This window comes from Myotis myotis, unplaced genomic scaffold, assembly GCF_014108235.1.
Source record: "Myotis myotis isolate mMyoMyo1 unplaced genomic scaffold, mMyoMyo1.p scaffold_m19_p_2, whole genome shotgun sequence".
Lineage (NCBI taxonomy): Eukaryota > Metazoa > Chordata > Mammalia > Chiroptera > Vespertilionidae > Myotis > Myotis myotis.
Genome location: NW_023416324.1, coordinates 47,212,444 through 47,227,631, shown reverse-complemented (window position 1 = coordinate 47,227,631; position 15,188 = coordinate 47,212,444). Strand labels below are relative to the sequence as shown.

Here is a 15,188-nt window from a genome sequence, read left to right as displayed (position 1 = left end):
CTAATAACCCACCTTTTTCATTTTCTTTGTATCTACAAACGCCAACTGGAATCTCTGCTTGAAACATGGAGCCCACCATAATCTCCTATTTTAAAAATAACATAAAACATTAGTAAGGGCCCTGGCTGGGTACGTCAGTTGGTGGGAGCATCGTCCTAATGCGCCAGGGTTGTGGGTGCGATCCTGGTCAGGGCACATACAGGAGTCAACCAATGAATGCACCATTAAGTGGAATAACAAATTGATCTCTCTCTCTCAAATCAATCAATAAAAAGTTTTTAAAAAATACATTAATAAGATCTTAGTAACAGACTTTATATCCATTTTCTAGCATTACCATCTTCTTGGACAAACTGTTCCTGGTTTCTGTGTCATATAATACAGATGCAACAATTAACTACCTCAGAGAAGTATTGTGAGGATGAATGAGTTAATAATAGATAGGAGCTTGGATATGATTGGATGAAAATATTAGTAATAATAATGGGGTGAAATGCAATGCAGACAATGTATACAAACTACTTCAAAATATGGAGAAAAAAATTCTTACTATTCAATTAGTAAGATAATTGCAAACACTAAAAAACTGGAAGTCAAATTCAGATATTTTCAGAGTATCTACACTGTAAACTATGGTCCCTGGGAAACTGATCCACAAATGCTCAGGTCCTATTCCAGACCTACTTACTGAACCAGAAGCTCTGAAAATGAGACTCAGCAATTAGTGTTTTAACAAGGTATCCAGGTGATTCTGACACACCTTAAGTCTGAGAACCAGAGCTTTAAGATAAAGAAAGTAACAAAAAGGGTTTGTATAAAGCTCAGTAAAGGCCAAAAGGATGAAACTCCAAACCAAATGGATAAGGAGGTTAGTGCCTGACTTTCATTAAAACAATACAAAATGAAAAAGTAACCTCCCAAACACAATTAAAACTTATTTTAGGAAATCTGGTAATCGACTTTATAGCATCAAATCACAAATTAAGGGAAACTGTTCAGAAAGACATTGGAGGTCATCACAGACAAGATTTTACTACACACAGGGTCCAAAATTACACACTCTCTTTTGTCTGGTGGCTAAATGTTAAGAATAAATTTACTGCATTTTTAAAATGAAGACTTAGGGAGGAAAAGTACAAAATCTTGGTCTAGCAAGTTTAAAGAACTCCTAGAATTTGAAAACTTCTGCTCTCCAGTTACTGTCACCCTACTGATGTTAGAAATTGTTATTTCCATATTTTATGGGAAGAGATGAAACTCAAAAAATTTTATTTCCTCAAGTACACACTATTATTAAGTTCTGGGGCTATAACTTGAAGAGATTTGATTTCAAAGCTGTTTCCTCTACCCATTTCTATAAAAACTCCCTTTTATCTTACAAGCCTGAGAAGATCTTCAATCTAGACATTTTTTTCCCCAACAAAATCATACTAAAAACAGTCTGGATTTACCATGGCCTGATTATTACACACTATTCCTGAGGAAGTGACTAGTACCCTCCAGCAAAGAAGAGTTCACTTTCCCCCATTCTCTCTCCTCTGAGCTTTTTGTCCCTTCATTAAAAATAATAACATCCAATTAAATACTATATTGAACACAGATACAAAAACAGTTAATTTATTTTGGAGAAAACTTATATAAACTTGAATGTGTGGTGAAAAACGATAGTTTAAGATGACTCAAGATTTCTACAGTTTATCATTTTATAATTTCTACATGGTATTAAAAATCAGAAAAAACTGGATTAAAAACCATTTCCCCAAATAGGACACATAAATAGTAACTTCTGTGAACCTTGTTAAGTCTTCAGACCCATCAGTCATTCATCATTCACTCAAATTAACTAACACATACTGTACTGGGCTAACCTTCTCTTAACACTCTATTCCAAACAGATGTCTCTCCCTTCTAAACATCTTTTTGGAAACCTGTTGTAACAGATCAATTTTGGCTGAAGCCCCAAATCCTGGGTAGCCCAGTTCAACTTCATTTGAATACTTAATTCTTCCTAATAGAACTCTAAATATGTTTCCTTATTTTTAATCAGCAAGGGGGTCAGCTCATTTTTAAATTTCCCCCAGGCATCCCAGACCAGACAACTTTAAACTAAAATACAAACAAACAAAAACAAAAACCCACAAAAACATAGGGAAAACTCAAAAGTATTAACTAAATAAATAATCAATCATGACTGAAGTGCAGAAATCCCACTCAATTTGATGTTCTGGTCTATTCTGCATTCAAAGAAATTTACGCACTAAATTTAAAATCAAATGTAGGAAAAACAACAAAAAAACCTCAATGGAGTTTTTAAGAGAAAGATCAGGTGATCATTTTTTTAATATATAAATGATGATTTGCTCTAAACAATTTCACATGACATTTTGATACTTTCATAAGTCAACAGCTTTGCAATAGTTTTTAATTCAATTTAATTGTATGATTAAACAATGTTATATAATTCTATAATTTAAAACTATGTCAATATATTCTCTTTAGACTCATTTAGAAATCAACTTATGTAATTATGCAGTTTTAGAGAAGCCCAAATCCATCTTTTTACACATTATATTTGGAGTTGTAAATATCAACATTAATATAGGATAAATTTATAATCAAATTTTTAAACAGAATTTACTGAATACTAAAAAGCCTCATGATTTATATATATTTATAAATGTGATACTTTCTATAGTGCAACAAAAGTCTAATACAGCACTAGTTCAGAAGTTTGGATTTCTAATCATGGTTTGAGCGCTAGTTCAAAGGCCAATTCTTTCTATATCATTATTTTATTTTATAATACGATAAACATCTGAATATACTAGGGGAAATCTGAACATCTACCCAATATTTAAAAGTCAGAACAGGGCTTACCTCAACTTTATCAACATATATTTACTTAATAAAAAATTAATTACATTGGGCTTTTTAAATATTAATTTATCTAAGTTTTTGGAAAATATGGCTCTACTACCTTTTTCCAGTCTTCTGATGGAATATAATCTTCATCTTCTTCAGATTCTTCTTCTATTTCACTGTCTAGAATAAGTAAGACAATACTACTATAAAATGATTGCTTATCCTGTCCACAGCGTATATTTGTATTTTATTCTTACATCTACCATCAAAATATTTAAATATATGCCCAAAGTTATTTCCAGATTTAGACCAAGATACTTAAAATCAAATAATACCCCATCAGTTAAAAAACAAAACAAAACAAAAAAAGCCCATACACCTTTCAGGTCAATCCTAATCTTAGACAACTGTATTCTCATGAAATGATTTTCTACAGAAACTTCAGAAACAAAATTTAGAATCAAAATAACCTATTTCTAAACTTAATTCTATCAACAGCCTGGTGACAGAGTAAATTATATGATCTCAATCTTTTCCTTACAAAATGAGAATTTGGACAGAATAGTGATTTCCAAACAGTGCTCCCTGAAACACTGAGAACTTTATGGCATCACTTTGGGTGGAAGCACATGAAGGGAGTATGTATGATGTCCTCCATTCTACCCAACTGTTTTATTCAGAGCAGGGAAGCTGCTGTCTATTTACATTTTGGAGTAAGAATGTATTTATAAAAAGGGGTGGGAAATCTGAAAACAGATTCTTAGCATCTTCTTAACTCTAAAATGGCACACAAAGTTCAATAGGATAACATTCCATATAGAAATTAATTCTTCCTATGAAGACAGGCAATATATATATATATATATATATATATATATATATATATATAGCTTCCATGCAAACATCACAACTGAAATACCAGATTAAACAGTTTAGGCAGTCACTTAGCACCCCACTGTCAGTAGATCTGCTCTGTTTAACTAAGACAGTGGTTCTCAACCTGTGGGTCGCGACCCCTCTGGCGGTTGAACGACCCTTTCACAGGGGTCGCCTAAGACCATCCTGCATATCAGATATTTACATTACGATTCATAATAGTAGCAACATCACAGTTATGAAGTAGCAACAAAAAGAATTTTATGGTTGGGTCACAACATGAGGAACTGTATTTAAAGGGCCAGAAGGTTGAGAACCACTGATTACTAAGAGGTTAATACTACATTTCCCCAAACTTAAAATTAACATAATTATTGCCCTGGCTGGTGTTCTCAGTGGTTAGAGCTTTGGTCCCTGGCACTGAAAAGGTTCTCAGGTCCGATTCCTGGTCAAGGGCATGTACCTGGGTTGCAAGTTCCATCCTTGGACCCCAATCAGGGCACATGTGGGAGGCAACCGATCAATGTGTCTCTCTCTCACATAGATGTTTCTCTCTTTTCTCTCTCCCTCCCTTCCACTCTTTCTAAAATCAATGTAAAAAAATATCCTCAGGTGAGGATTAACAACAAAACAATTAACACAATTATTTCAGTAATATCTTCCTGCATTGGTATACTTTTCAATTGGACCATATCTTAGATCAAAACTCAATAAAATTATTATTAGCAGTACTACATTCACTTCTAAACTAAATGTGTAACAGAAATCATTCATACAAAGCAGTTCCCATGTTTAATCAGTTATTACATTACTAAATTTCATGAGGGATTGTTCAAGTGTTTTTCTTCTTTTTAAAGTATAGAAATTTAGATAAAAAATTTAAACTAATAACACTAATAGTTGACTTTTTATCAGAGAGCTGACCTCTAGAGTAAAGATTACTGTTTAGAATGAAACACTGTGCAGTAGATGAAGTATGAAAATATTCAAGATAGATATTACTGGTCATCTCTGACTAGATCATAATTGTAGGAAAATTAGGAGACTTCTTTCTAAGTATAACATATTCCTATCTCAAATGTCAACCACTTCTTCAGAATTAGGAGGCACTGATTAAGGAAAGCAATGCTTAGGAATCTATTTTTAAAAAGCTAATAGGCAAAGAAAGTAGAAAATGAAAACTGAGGAAAAGACTAGGAGAAATTAAAAGATGACCATGAAACAAACTAAATTTAAGAAAGGGTCAGGAAGGGAAAAAAAGGAACACACTTAAAACCAAGTAGTAAGTGACACAACAATTACTGTAGTATATTCATGAATAGGGCCCAGCATTGCAAAACTAATAACCTAGAACAAAACTCGATTACTGTTAAAGCGATATTTAAGAGTAAATAAACTCAGAGCAGTGAAAAAAACACATACTAGAATTTTAGGCCATATATTAGAGAGTAAAAATTATACCCCAACTATAGCAACCAGTTACACTTACTTGTATCAAAATATTTACATCGACGTGGGCGTATTATTTCCTGTGCATCTTGAGAAGCAACAGATTGTGATGGATCATCATTGGAAGACTGAGTTTCATCCTCTTGACCTGATGAATCCTTTATATTTTCTTCCTGTGGAATCATAAATTAAATTGTTTTAAGATGTAAAACAGTAACAACAACAAAAAACATTTTGGAGATAAAAGGTCACAGTTTTTCAAATACAACTAGAAGATTAAAATAAATACACCAACTGTAGCATGGTGTGCTGGGTCAAATCCTGGACCAGGGAAAAGGACATTAATGGGAAAACTGATAAAATCTGAACTGCCTGTAATTTAATTAAATAGTGTGGTACCAGTATTGACTTTTTATTTTTGATAAATCTTCCATGGTTATGTAAGATATTAACATAGGGGAAATTTCTGGGTGAAGAGTACATAGGAAGTCTCTGTACATTAGAACCTCTTCTGTAAATCTAAAATTATTTCAAAACAAATTAAGGAAAATGAATACAGAACTGCCAACTAGCCATTATTACTTAAAAAGATAGTGCTTTTTAAAAGTTGGTACAAATTTATTTAGAATAGGCATTGAAAAGAAATCTGAATAACACAGATGAAACTTATCCCTCAGGAGTGGATTACAGAGAACTTGCAATTTTTATTACATATTTCTATATCTTAATTTTCAATATCTAAATGTATTACTTTTAAAATCAGAAAGAATACAGGTAAAAATAAGCAGTCAAAGTGAACGTATTTAAAAATTATAACTCCAACAATAAAGACTATAATCTTAAAAATTTCGGTATAAGCTTACTTTATTTTCTCCACTACAGCCACTGTTATCATCATTATCAGCATCTTCATCATCTTCACCTTCTTCTTCCTCTTCTTCCTCCTCCTCATCTTCTTCAGGTAGTCGACTAGTACCATCATACCCATAAAGGCTGAGAAGTTCATGAATTGGCATGTCGCTTTCCTAAACAGACCAAAATAAAAAGTTAATTCTGAGTAATATTTCATATTCCTATACTTCACAAATCTGTATTCATTCCATACTGAAGAATGCTCTTAGACCTGTATCAAGAATTTTAAATTCATAAAAAGTGAAACCGAAAATAGTTCTGAAAGTTAAGAAAATTCTAGTCTTTTATGAATTTCTTAAGACATTGACCAATGAGAATTGTTAACAACAAAATCTTTTAAGTATAATAAAAAGGGACATTGGTTTAGAACTATTCTTTTGTGCAATCATTTAGATAATGTAAACCATCAGTTAATAGTATGTATGGATGCTCACACTTAAGAGTATCATATATAATGTGGGAGTGGGGGAATAGAATAATTAGAAAGTAAAGAGACTGTAAACTAAGCCTACTCAGCCCAAATACATGAAAAGAAAATAGCAATGATATAGTACAGGAATAATACTGAATTGTATTAGCCATTTATTCTCTCTTAGGGTAATCTATAATTACATATAAAACTATCTTACGGAATTTCCAGTTTATAGATGAGATAGGCTGACAGATTAAGCCATTTCTCAAAAAACAAAAACAAACAAACAAACAAAAAACAACCAAAAAGAAAAAACCCCCACATAAGTAATAACTTATGTGGCCAGATCTCAAGTCTAATTCCAAAAGTCCATACTCTCAGCCATGGACTTCCCCCAAACCCCACAAAAACATACCCTGAGGGTGAAATAAAAAAATATCCATGTTAGTGAAATGAAATTAGCTTTCTGCAGAAGGTACTCTTATCAGTAATCAATATGACTACAACATCAAGTATCAGGGAAACATGACAAAATTCTGATTAAAAAAGGAAAATTTAACCCATTCATGTGAACATATTACACACACACACCCCTTAATAGAAAGAGTCAGTTTAAAAAGAGTATCATGAAATAAGACATCCTATATAATAAAAGCCTAATATGCAAAGTGTCCGACTGTTTGACCAGTCACCATGACGCACACTGACCACCAGGGGGCAGATGCTCCGACTGGTAGGTTAGCTTGCTGCTAGGGTCTGGCCGATGGGGACTGGGCAAGATGGGCTGGAAAAATCCTGGAGTTCTCCCACGGTCCCTTCCTGGCCCCGATCAGGACTGGGCCAGACAGGCCGGACACAACCTGGACTAATCCATGCACTGGGCTGGTTTGGGCCTGATCCCTGAAGGCCAGGCTGATGGGCCTCTAGTGTTCTATATTTCTCCAGCAGTCTTGTAGTGTTATTCATAGGCAGAAATAAGTCTAGCCTACGTGTTAAATACATTGTTGTGGTAGAGAAGGGTACATCGAACTGGATGATATAAATCCAATGACGCAAATCACTTATATCATACAATTAACTCGCATCACACCCAGAATTCGTGTGCAAGAAACGACTAATGATTATAATTTTTAAAAGTTTTCTTACAGAAATAAGAAGAAAATGTTAACTTCTACTTGATATCATAAATGGATGTTCTAATTATAAGTCAGTCTGTGAATCTGTTTCTGAAAGTGAAATCCCTAATGGCCTGCTGTAGCCACAGCTTGAAAAATGTTAACTATGTCAGGCAAGGTATTACCACCCTAGCTGATAGACCAGGTGGCATACTTAACTGACATCTTGTATTGTGATTCTCAAAGTGCAGTAGCACAGTGTTTAAGTTGCTCAAGGATCTAGTCCATGCAGATATCTGGTCCATGTACGAGACAGAAATTTGGGAATTAGGAGTCAGGATTTGAGAAGTAAAACAGAACTTCAAAATCAAGAAAAAACTAGAGTAAGAGAAAGAGAAAGAGAAAGAAAATACTGGTTTTTTACACAACTAGAGGCCTGGTGCACAAAATTCATGCACTCAGGGGGTGGGAGGGTCCCTCAGCCCAGCCTGCGCCCTCTCACAGTACGGGAGCCCTCGGGGGATGTCCGACTGCCACGGCGGCAGGGGAGGCTCCCACCACCGCCGCTGCACTCGCCAGCTGTGAGACTGGCTTCTGGCTGAGTGGCGCTCTCCCTGTGGGAGCGCACTGACCACCAGAGGGCAGCTCCTGCGTTGAGCGTCTGCCCTCAGGTGGTCAGTGCGCGTCAGAGACTGGTTGTTCTGCCATTCAGTCGATTTGCATATTACCCTTTTATTATACAGTACTAGAGGCCTGGTGCATGAAAATTCATGCACTGGAGGGGGGTGTCCCTCAGCCCGGCCTGCCCCCTCTCACAGTTCGGGAGCCCTCAGAGGCAGGAGGCGAGCCAGCAATCAGGGCAAGGCGACCCCCCCATCACACCTCTGGAGAGAAAGTCAATCAATTCAGAAAAAACTACACAAGTATAGAAAAAAAAATGGTAAGTAGGTTACTGTATAAGAGGAGAGGGTATCTATAATAACAAAAAGAAAGTTAGGGCTGGTATTTTAAACTATTTTCTCTAGTCTTACTTAGTTTCTAAAAAAATCTGTCATATCCTACTTTTGACTTGGTTTGAAAGTAGGTGTTGAACAGGGACTGACACAATGTTAGGGCTTAGGGAAAATACAACCAAATGCTCAAGATGGACTTAGACAGGGAGAGATTTCGTTTGCCAGGAAGACTAAGCTAAGTTGGAATTCACTGCTGTAAATCACATGTAGTATAATTAGAACCTAAACTAAATGAATGGTTATGGTAAAGAAAAAACTCAAGAGATCTTGCAGAAAAAACCAACAGGTTTAACCATGGATTAAGAGTAATTGAGGGGTCCTAGTGACACTGAATTTCTGGTTCTAGACATTCCTTGGACTTAGATACTCATTCATATGACTTCTAAAAAATAAAAAAAAATAAAGTTCTAAAAAAGTTCTAATATACATCTAAAATGCATTCTTAAAGTTAGTTTTAGGTGGGTTCTATCATGTGTAAACAAAATAAACCTTGCTTATTCCATCAAGAAAATGCTTACTTAATATAAAACAAACAATAGTCCAGCTGGTGTGGCTCAGTGGTTAAGCATCCACCCATGAACCACAATGTCTTGGTTTGATACCCAGCAGGAGGAAGCTGATCAACGATTCTCTCTCATCATTGATGTTTTTATCCTTCTTTTCCTCTCTCTTCCTCTCTCTGAATCAATTTAAAAATATATATATTTAATAACAAACTATATAGTGATATTATGCTTCTGTTTAGACATTAACTTTTACCTTAACTTCTGTCACTCAATATCAATTTATTAAGCAACAGTCAGCAGCAATAAATTAGTAAGCAATAGTCATGACCCACTGTGGAATACAACATTTAGAGTTTGACAGTGGTATGAAAAGTTAACTTACTTGATCTAAGGCAGTGGTTCTCAACCTTCCTAATGCCGCGATCCTTTAATACAGTTCCTCATGTTGTGGTGACCCCCAATTTCATTGTTACAAACTGAACATAATTAAAGCATAGTGATTAATCACAAAAACAATATGTAATTATATATGTTTTCCGAAGGTCTTAGCGGACCCCTGTGAAAGGATCGTTCGACCCCCAAAGGGGCCGCGACCCACAGGTTGAGAATCGTTGATCGAAGGTATAAAGTGAAAATCTTGTAGCCAACATTGGGCTAAAACTACAAAAAACAAAATCAATTCTGCTGCAGCTCTTTTAAATTCAAATAAGTGTTCCTACTATGTGCTAACTAAAGTACTTAAAGATTTAGCAAGTATCATGTAAGAATCATTTATTGTTGTCTGGGTAACAAGGAAGATGATAACAACTCTTAAATTCTGGCTGCAAAGGTGAGTAAAAATAAAAGGTAGGGTAATTGGGAGAGGACAGAGGTGTGTAAGAAGAGATTTAGGATCCTTTTATAGTCCATTTTTGACCCGATACCTGTGATGTTTTATAAAAGTTAACTACCTGAATTCTATTTTACATAATAAAGTTACTTCTTTAAAAAAAGGCCTTTCATTTCAAACTTTAAACATATCACCTATGATCACATAGAATTTTTCAGTCAACTCTATACATCCTTTTTCTCCCCAAACACAGGCAGAGAACCAAAATTTCAAGTGTTTCCTCTCTCCACAAAAAAAGTTATAAACACTTCATCCTCTAATTCTTATTGTTATTTACCCTTGCAAGATCCTCTATTTCAGAACTGAAGTTTGTTTCTCCTTCCATCATTTCTTCTTCTTCTAATGTTCGTTCATCATCAAAATCATGAACCAGCATGTCAGCTGATGGATCAAATTCATGGTCATCTGATGTTGCTGAACCTCCTGGTAAAGAATATTTTTAAAAGTTTGGTAAATCAAATTAAGTGTACCTCATTAATATTAATATAATGTATATGACATTTGAAGCTGATATAAATCAAATAACAGTACCAAAGAAAAGCTATGCACAGAAAATATTATTTATTGTTTTCTGAAATTCTTGCCATTACTCATATCTCCCCGCAAACCTCTAAGGGATTATTTTTTGCCTTTCTCATCTCTATACACAGGTACAACTACAAAATAAGAATCACAATTCTTAATCATTTGATCAATATTTAATAGACTCGATGAGTATGAACCCTTATGGCCCCTGAGAGTATATATTCATGTGAAATATATAGTCATCTTAACATATAGTCTAATGAAAACAAAGTTGCACTCAAATATTACTCTTCTATTAGCACTTTCATGAAAATTTATTCCAGTATATAGATAATTGCCCTTAACTTATTTGGATGATTTTTATATGAAATAACTCAAAGATAAACTATAGAAGCAAAATGTACTAAAATTGCACACAAAACTCTTATGAAAGGCATTAAAAATAGCCTAGCTACTGGGTAACTGATGTGTAAGCTAATCTATTTTTAGCCTGGTGGTTGGAGAACACTGCTGTACTCAATAGGTCAAGCCTTATAATACTGAATTGCAAATGCTAGGGCATACATATTCTGTAAACTATCCCATTTGGCTATTGTTTGGACTTAAGTTTGCAAAAGCATTGTTTACTAATGAACAAATGAGTTATTTAACATTAAAATAATCAATTTAAGTTTAAACTGTTAAAAGTTGTATTAACAGATGCACCTACTCCTCCTTTTTACTCCAGGAAAAAGAACCAATAAGTAAAACAAAGTGATACAGATGCTGATTTGTTTAAATACAGACTATTAGGGATAAGGAAATACAGAAGGCTCCGGGTTCTTGCACCTCCCACACTTTTCAGAATAAGAAATATTTTTGGAGTGCTTACTATGTACCAAATACTATGCTCAAGCACTTCATATACATCATTTCATTTAAGCAAACAATCCTATGAAGAACAAAAAGAAAAACCTGAGGCTCAGAGTTAAGTAGCTTGTTTAAACTCTTAGAGCCAGTACATGGCAAGGATGGAATTTGAATCCTGGGCCTGCTAATTCCAAGGCCTGTGCTTTTACTGCACTCCAAACCTCCCGTAAGGCACAGCCTCAGAAACAGTAGGTATCTGCCTCAGAGAATACTTGAAAAGAGCCTGTTTACTATAATGAGTGACTAGCAAGCCAGGTTAGAAAGCAAAATACTTAGAAGCCATGGTACACTCTGAGGAACATAATAAAATACTGATATTAAACATAAAATAACTAGATATGTAATTGCTAAATCAGGTCTCATCCTACAGTACAGCACAAAAGAGTTAACAAATTATCAAAGTTTTAGAATGATTTACAAAATAAAACATTTAGAAAAGCATATTATCATTATTTCTTTTGGAAAATTAAGAAAAACATGGCATAATTAGGGCATTTTAGTACTGGTTGAGGGACTTGCACAGTTTAAGAACCACTAATTTAGTTGTAGTTTTTGCTGTTTCAATCATTATACCTTCTTTCTGAATTTTTAATGGAAAACGCTCCCAAAACTTTTCAGTTCACCTACCAATCAATCTCCTAGGAGACTTAGTTAATAATTATGTATTCCTACAAATGATACTATACTTTTCTTCTCTCTTATATGCAGAAAGATAATTAAAAAACCCTCACACAAACCCTTTCGTATACTATTGTACCAATCCTATCTAATAAAAGAGAAACATGGTAATTGGCATACGACCGCTACGCTTCCCATTGGCTAATCAGGGCAATATGCAAATTACTGCCAGCCAAGATGGCGGCCGGCAGCTTGAAACTAACATGAGGATTGCTTGCTTGCTTCAGTGACGGAGGACTCCAACGTTCCCCGCCTGGCGCTGCAGGCCTCTGAGCTGCAACTCTAAGCAACTATGTAACAAATATAGAAGCTACACAAAACCCCAGAAACCTGCTTTAGTCCGCCAGGCTTCAGCCAGCAGGATCGCAACATTGTAAACAAAGGCCAGAAACCTACTCTCAGCACCAGAGGCCTAAGAGCTGGAGCCAAACCTCAAAGCTAAAGCTGGCCCAGAATAAAAAAAGAAAAAAAAAAAGGAGCGGTTGGGAGCTTCAGTCACCCCCAGCCTGAAAACAGCCCTCAGCCCCTCACCCAGACTGGCCAGGCACCCCAGTGGGGACCCCCACCCTGAAGGGTGTGTGACCAGCTGCAAACAGCCATCATCCCCTCATCCAGGTTGGCCAGGCACCCCAGTGGGGACCCCCACTCTGATCCAGGACACCCTTCAGGGCAAACCAGCCAGCACACAGCCGTGCACCAGGACTCTACCCTATATAGTAAAAGGGTAATATGCCTCCCAGCACCGGGATCAGCGGAGCCGAGAGGCCTCCCGGCACCGGGATCAGCGTGACAGGGGGGAGCGCCCAAACCCCCTGATCACCCTGCGGCTCTGTGTGTGACAGGGGGCGGGGCCACAACCTCCCTATCCATCCTGCTCTGTTTGTGACAGGGGAAGGCGCCCCAAACCCCTGATCAGCCCTGCTCTGTTCCTGATAGGGGGGAGCTCCCCAACCCCCGGATCACCCTGTGGCTCTGTGTGTGACAGGGTGCGGCACCCAAACCCCGAACACCCTGCAGCTCTGTGTGTGACAGGGGGCGGGGCCACAACCTCCCTATCCACCCTGCTCTGTTCGTGACAGGGGAAGGCGCCCCAACCCTCTGATCAGCCCTGCTCTGTGCCTGATAGGGGGGAGCTCCCCCACCCCCTGATCGCCCTGCGGCTCTGTATGTGACAGGGTGCGGCGCCCCAACCCCCTGATCGGTCCTGCTCTGTGGGTGATAGAGGGCGGCGTCCCAACCCCCTGATGGGTCCTGCTCTGTGCGTGACAGGGGGCAGCGCCCCAACTCCGTGACTGGCCCTGCTCTGTGCGTAACAGGGTATAGAGCTCGAACCCCCTGATGGGCCCTGCTCTGTGTGTGACAGGGGGCAGTGCCCCAACCCCCTGATGGGCCCTGCTCTGTGCGTGACAGGGGGTGGCGCCACAACCTCCGCATCGACCCTGCCTTGAGTGTGACAGGGGACAGTTCCCCAACCCCCCAATTGGCCCTACCCTGAGCATGACTGAGGGTGGCATCACAACCTCCCGATAGCCCTGCTCTGTGCATGACGGAGGGCGGCGCCCCAATTCCCCAATCAGCCCTGCTCTGAGCCCGACCAGGGGCTGCACCTAGGGATTGGGCCTGCCCTCTGCTACCCGGGAGCAGGACTAAGCCAGCAGATCGTTATCTCCCGAGGGGTCCCAGACTGCGAGAGGGCACAGGCCGGGCTGAGGGATCCCCCTCCCCCCAGAGTGCAGAAATTTTTGTGCACCGGGCCTCTAGTCCTATCTAATAAAAGAGAAACATGGTAATTAGCATAATACCACTACCCTTCCCATGGGCTAATCAGCGAGATATGCAAATTAACTGCCAGCGAAGATGGCCGCCAGCAGCCAGGCAGCTTGAAACTAACAGGAGGCTTGCTTGCTTCAGTGACGGAGGACTGCAACGTTCCCGCCTGCCGCTGCTGGCCTCTGAGCTGCAACTCTAACCAACTATTTTACAAATATAGAAGCTAAACAAAACCCCAGAAACCTGCTTTAGTCACCGGGCTTCAGCCAGCAGGATCGTAACATTGTTTCAAATACAGAAGGTAAACAAAGGCCAGAAACCTGCTTTCAGCAGCGGAGGCCTAAGAGCTGGAGCCTCAGAGCTAAAGCTGGCCCAGAATAAAAAAAAAAAGAAAAAAAGGAGTGGTTGGGAGCTTCCTTCACCCGCCAGCCTGAAAACAGCCCTCAGCCCCTCACCCAGACTGGCCAGGCACCCCAGTGGGGACCCCCACCCTGAAGGGTATGTGACCAGCTGCAAAAAGCCATCATCCCCTCATCCAGGCTGGCCAGGCACCCCAGTGGGGACCCCCACCCTGATCCAGGACACCCTTCAGGGCAAACCAGCTGGCTCCCACACGTGCACCAGGCCTCTATCCTATATAGTAAAAGGGTAATATGCCTCCCAGCACCGGGATCAAAGGAGCCGAGAGGCCTCCCGGCACCGGGATCAGCGTGACAGGGGGCAGCGCCCAAACCCCCTGATCGCCCTGTGGCTCTGTGTGTGACAGGGGGTGGGGCCACAACCTCCCTATCCACCCTGCTCTGTTCTTGACAGGGGAAAGCGCCCCAACCCCCTGATCAGCCCTGCTCTGTGCCTGATACGGGGGAGCTCCCCAACCCCATGATCGCCCTGCGGCTCTGTGTGTGACAGGCTGCAGTGCCCCAACCCCCTGATGGGCCCTGCTCTGTGGGTGATAGAAGGCAACGCCCCAACCGCCCCCCATGGGCCCTGCTCTGTGTGTGACAGGGGGGAGCTCCTCAACCCCCTGATTGGCCCTGCTCTGTGCGTGACAGGGGGGAGCTCCCCAACCCCGACTGGCCCTGCTCTGTGCCTGACAGGGTACCGTTTCCCAACCCCCCTGATGGGCCATGTTCTGTGCGTGACAGGGGGCAGCGCCCCAACCTCGATTGGCCCTGCTCTGTGTGTGACAGGGGGTGTCGCCGCAACCTGCCCATCGACCCTGCCTTGAGTGTGACAGGGGGCGGTGCCCGAACCCCCCAATCGGCCCTTCCC

At 39.5% G+C, this 15,188-nt stretch overlaps 1 protein-coding gene across 5 annotated transcripts in view; it reads right to left on the bottom strand.

The window, feature by feature from the left end:
• Positions 1-15,188, bottom strand: part of MIER1 (MIER1 transcriptional regulator) — a 60,784-nt gene that overhangs the window by 25,486 nt on the left and 20,110 nt on the right. For all 5 annotated transcript variants that reach the window (XM_036350485.1, XM_036350482.1, XM_036350484.1 and 2 more), the window contains 5 exons: positions 10,312-10,457; positions 6,051-6,212; positions 5,228-5,360; positions 2,978-3,042; positions 13-85 (listed from right to left, as the gene is read on the bottom strand). In XM_036350485.1, the coding sequence (XP_036206378.1) occupies positions 13-85; positions 2,978-3,042; positions 5,228-5,360; positions 6,051-6,212; positions 10,312-10,457 (579 nt within the window). The remainder of the gene's footprint in view (positions 1-12; positions 86-2,977; positions 3,043-5,227; positions 5,361-6,050; positions 6,213-10,311; positions 10,458-15,188) is intronic.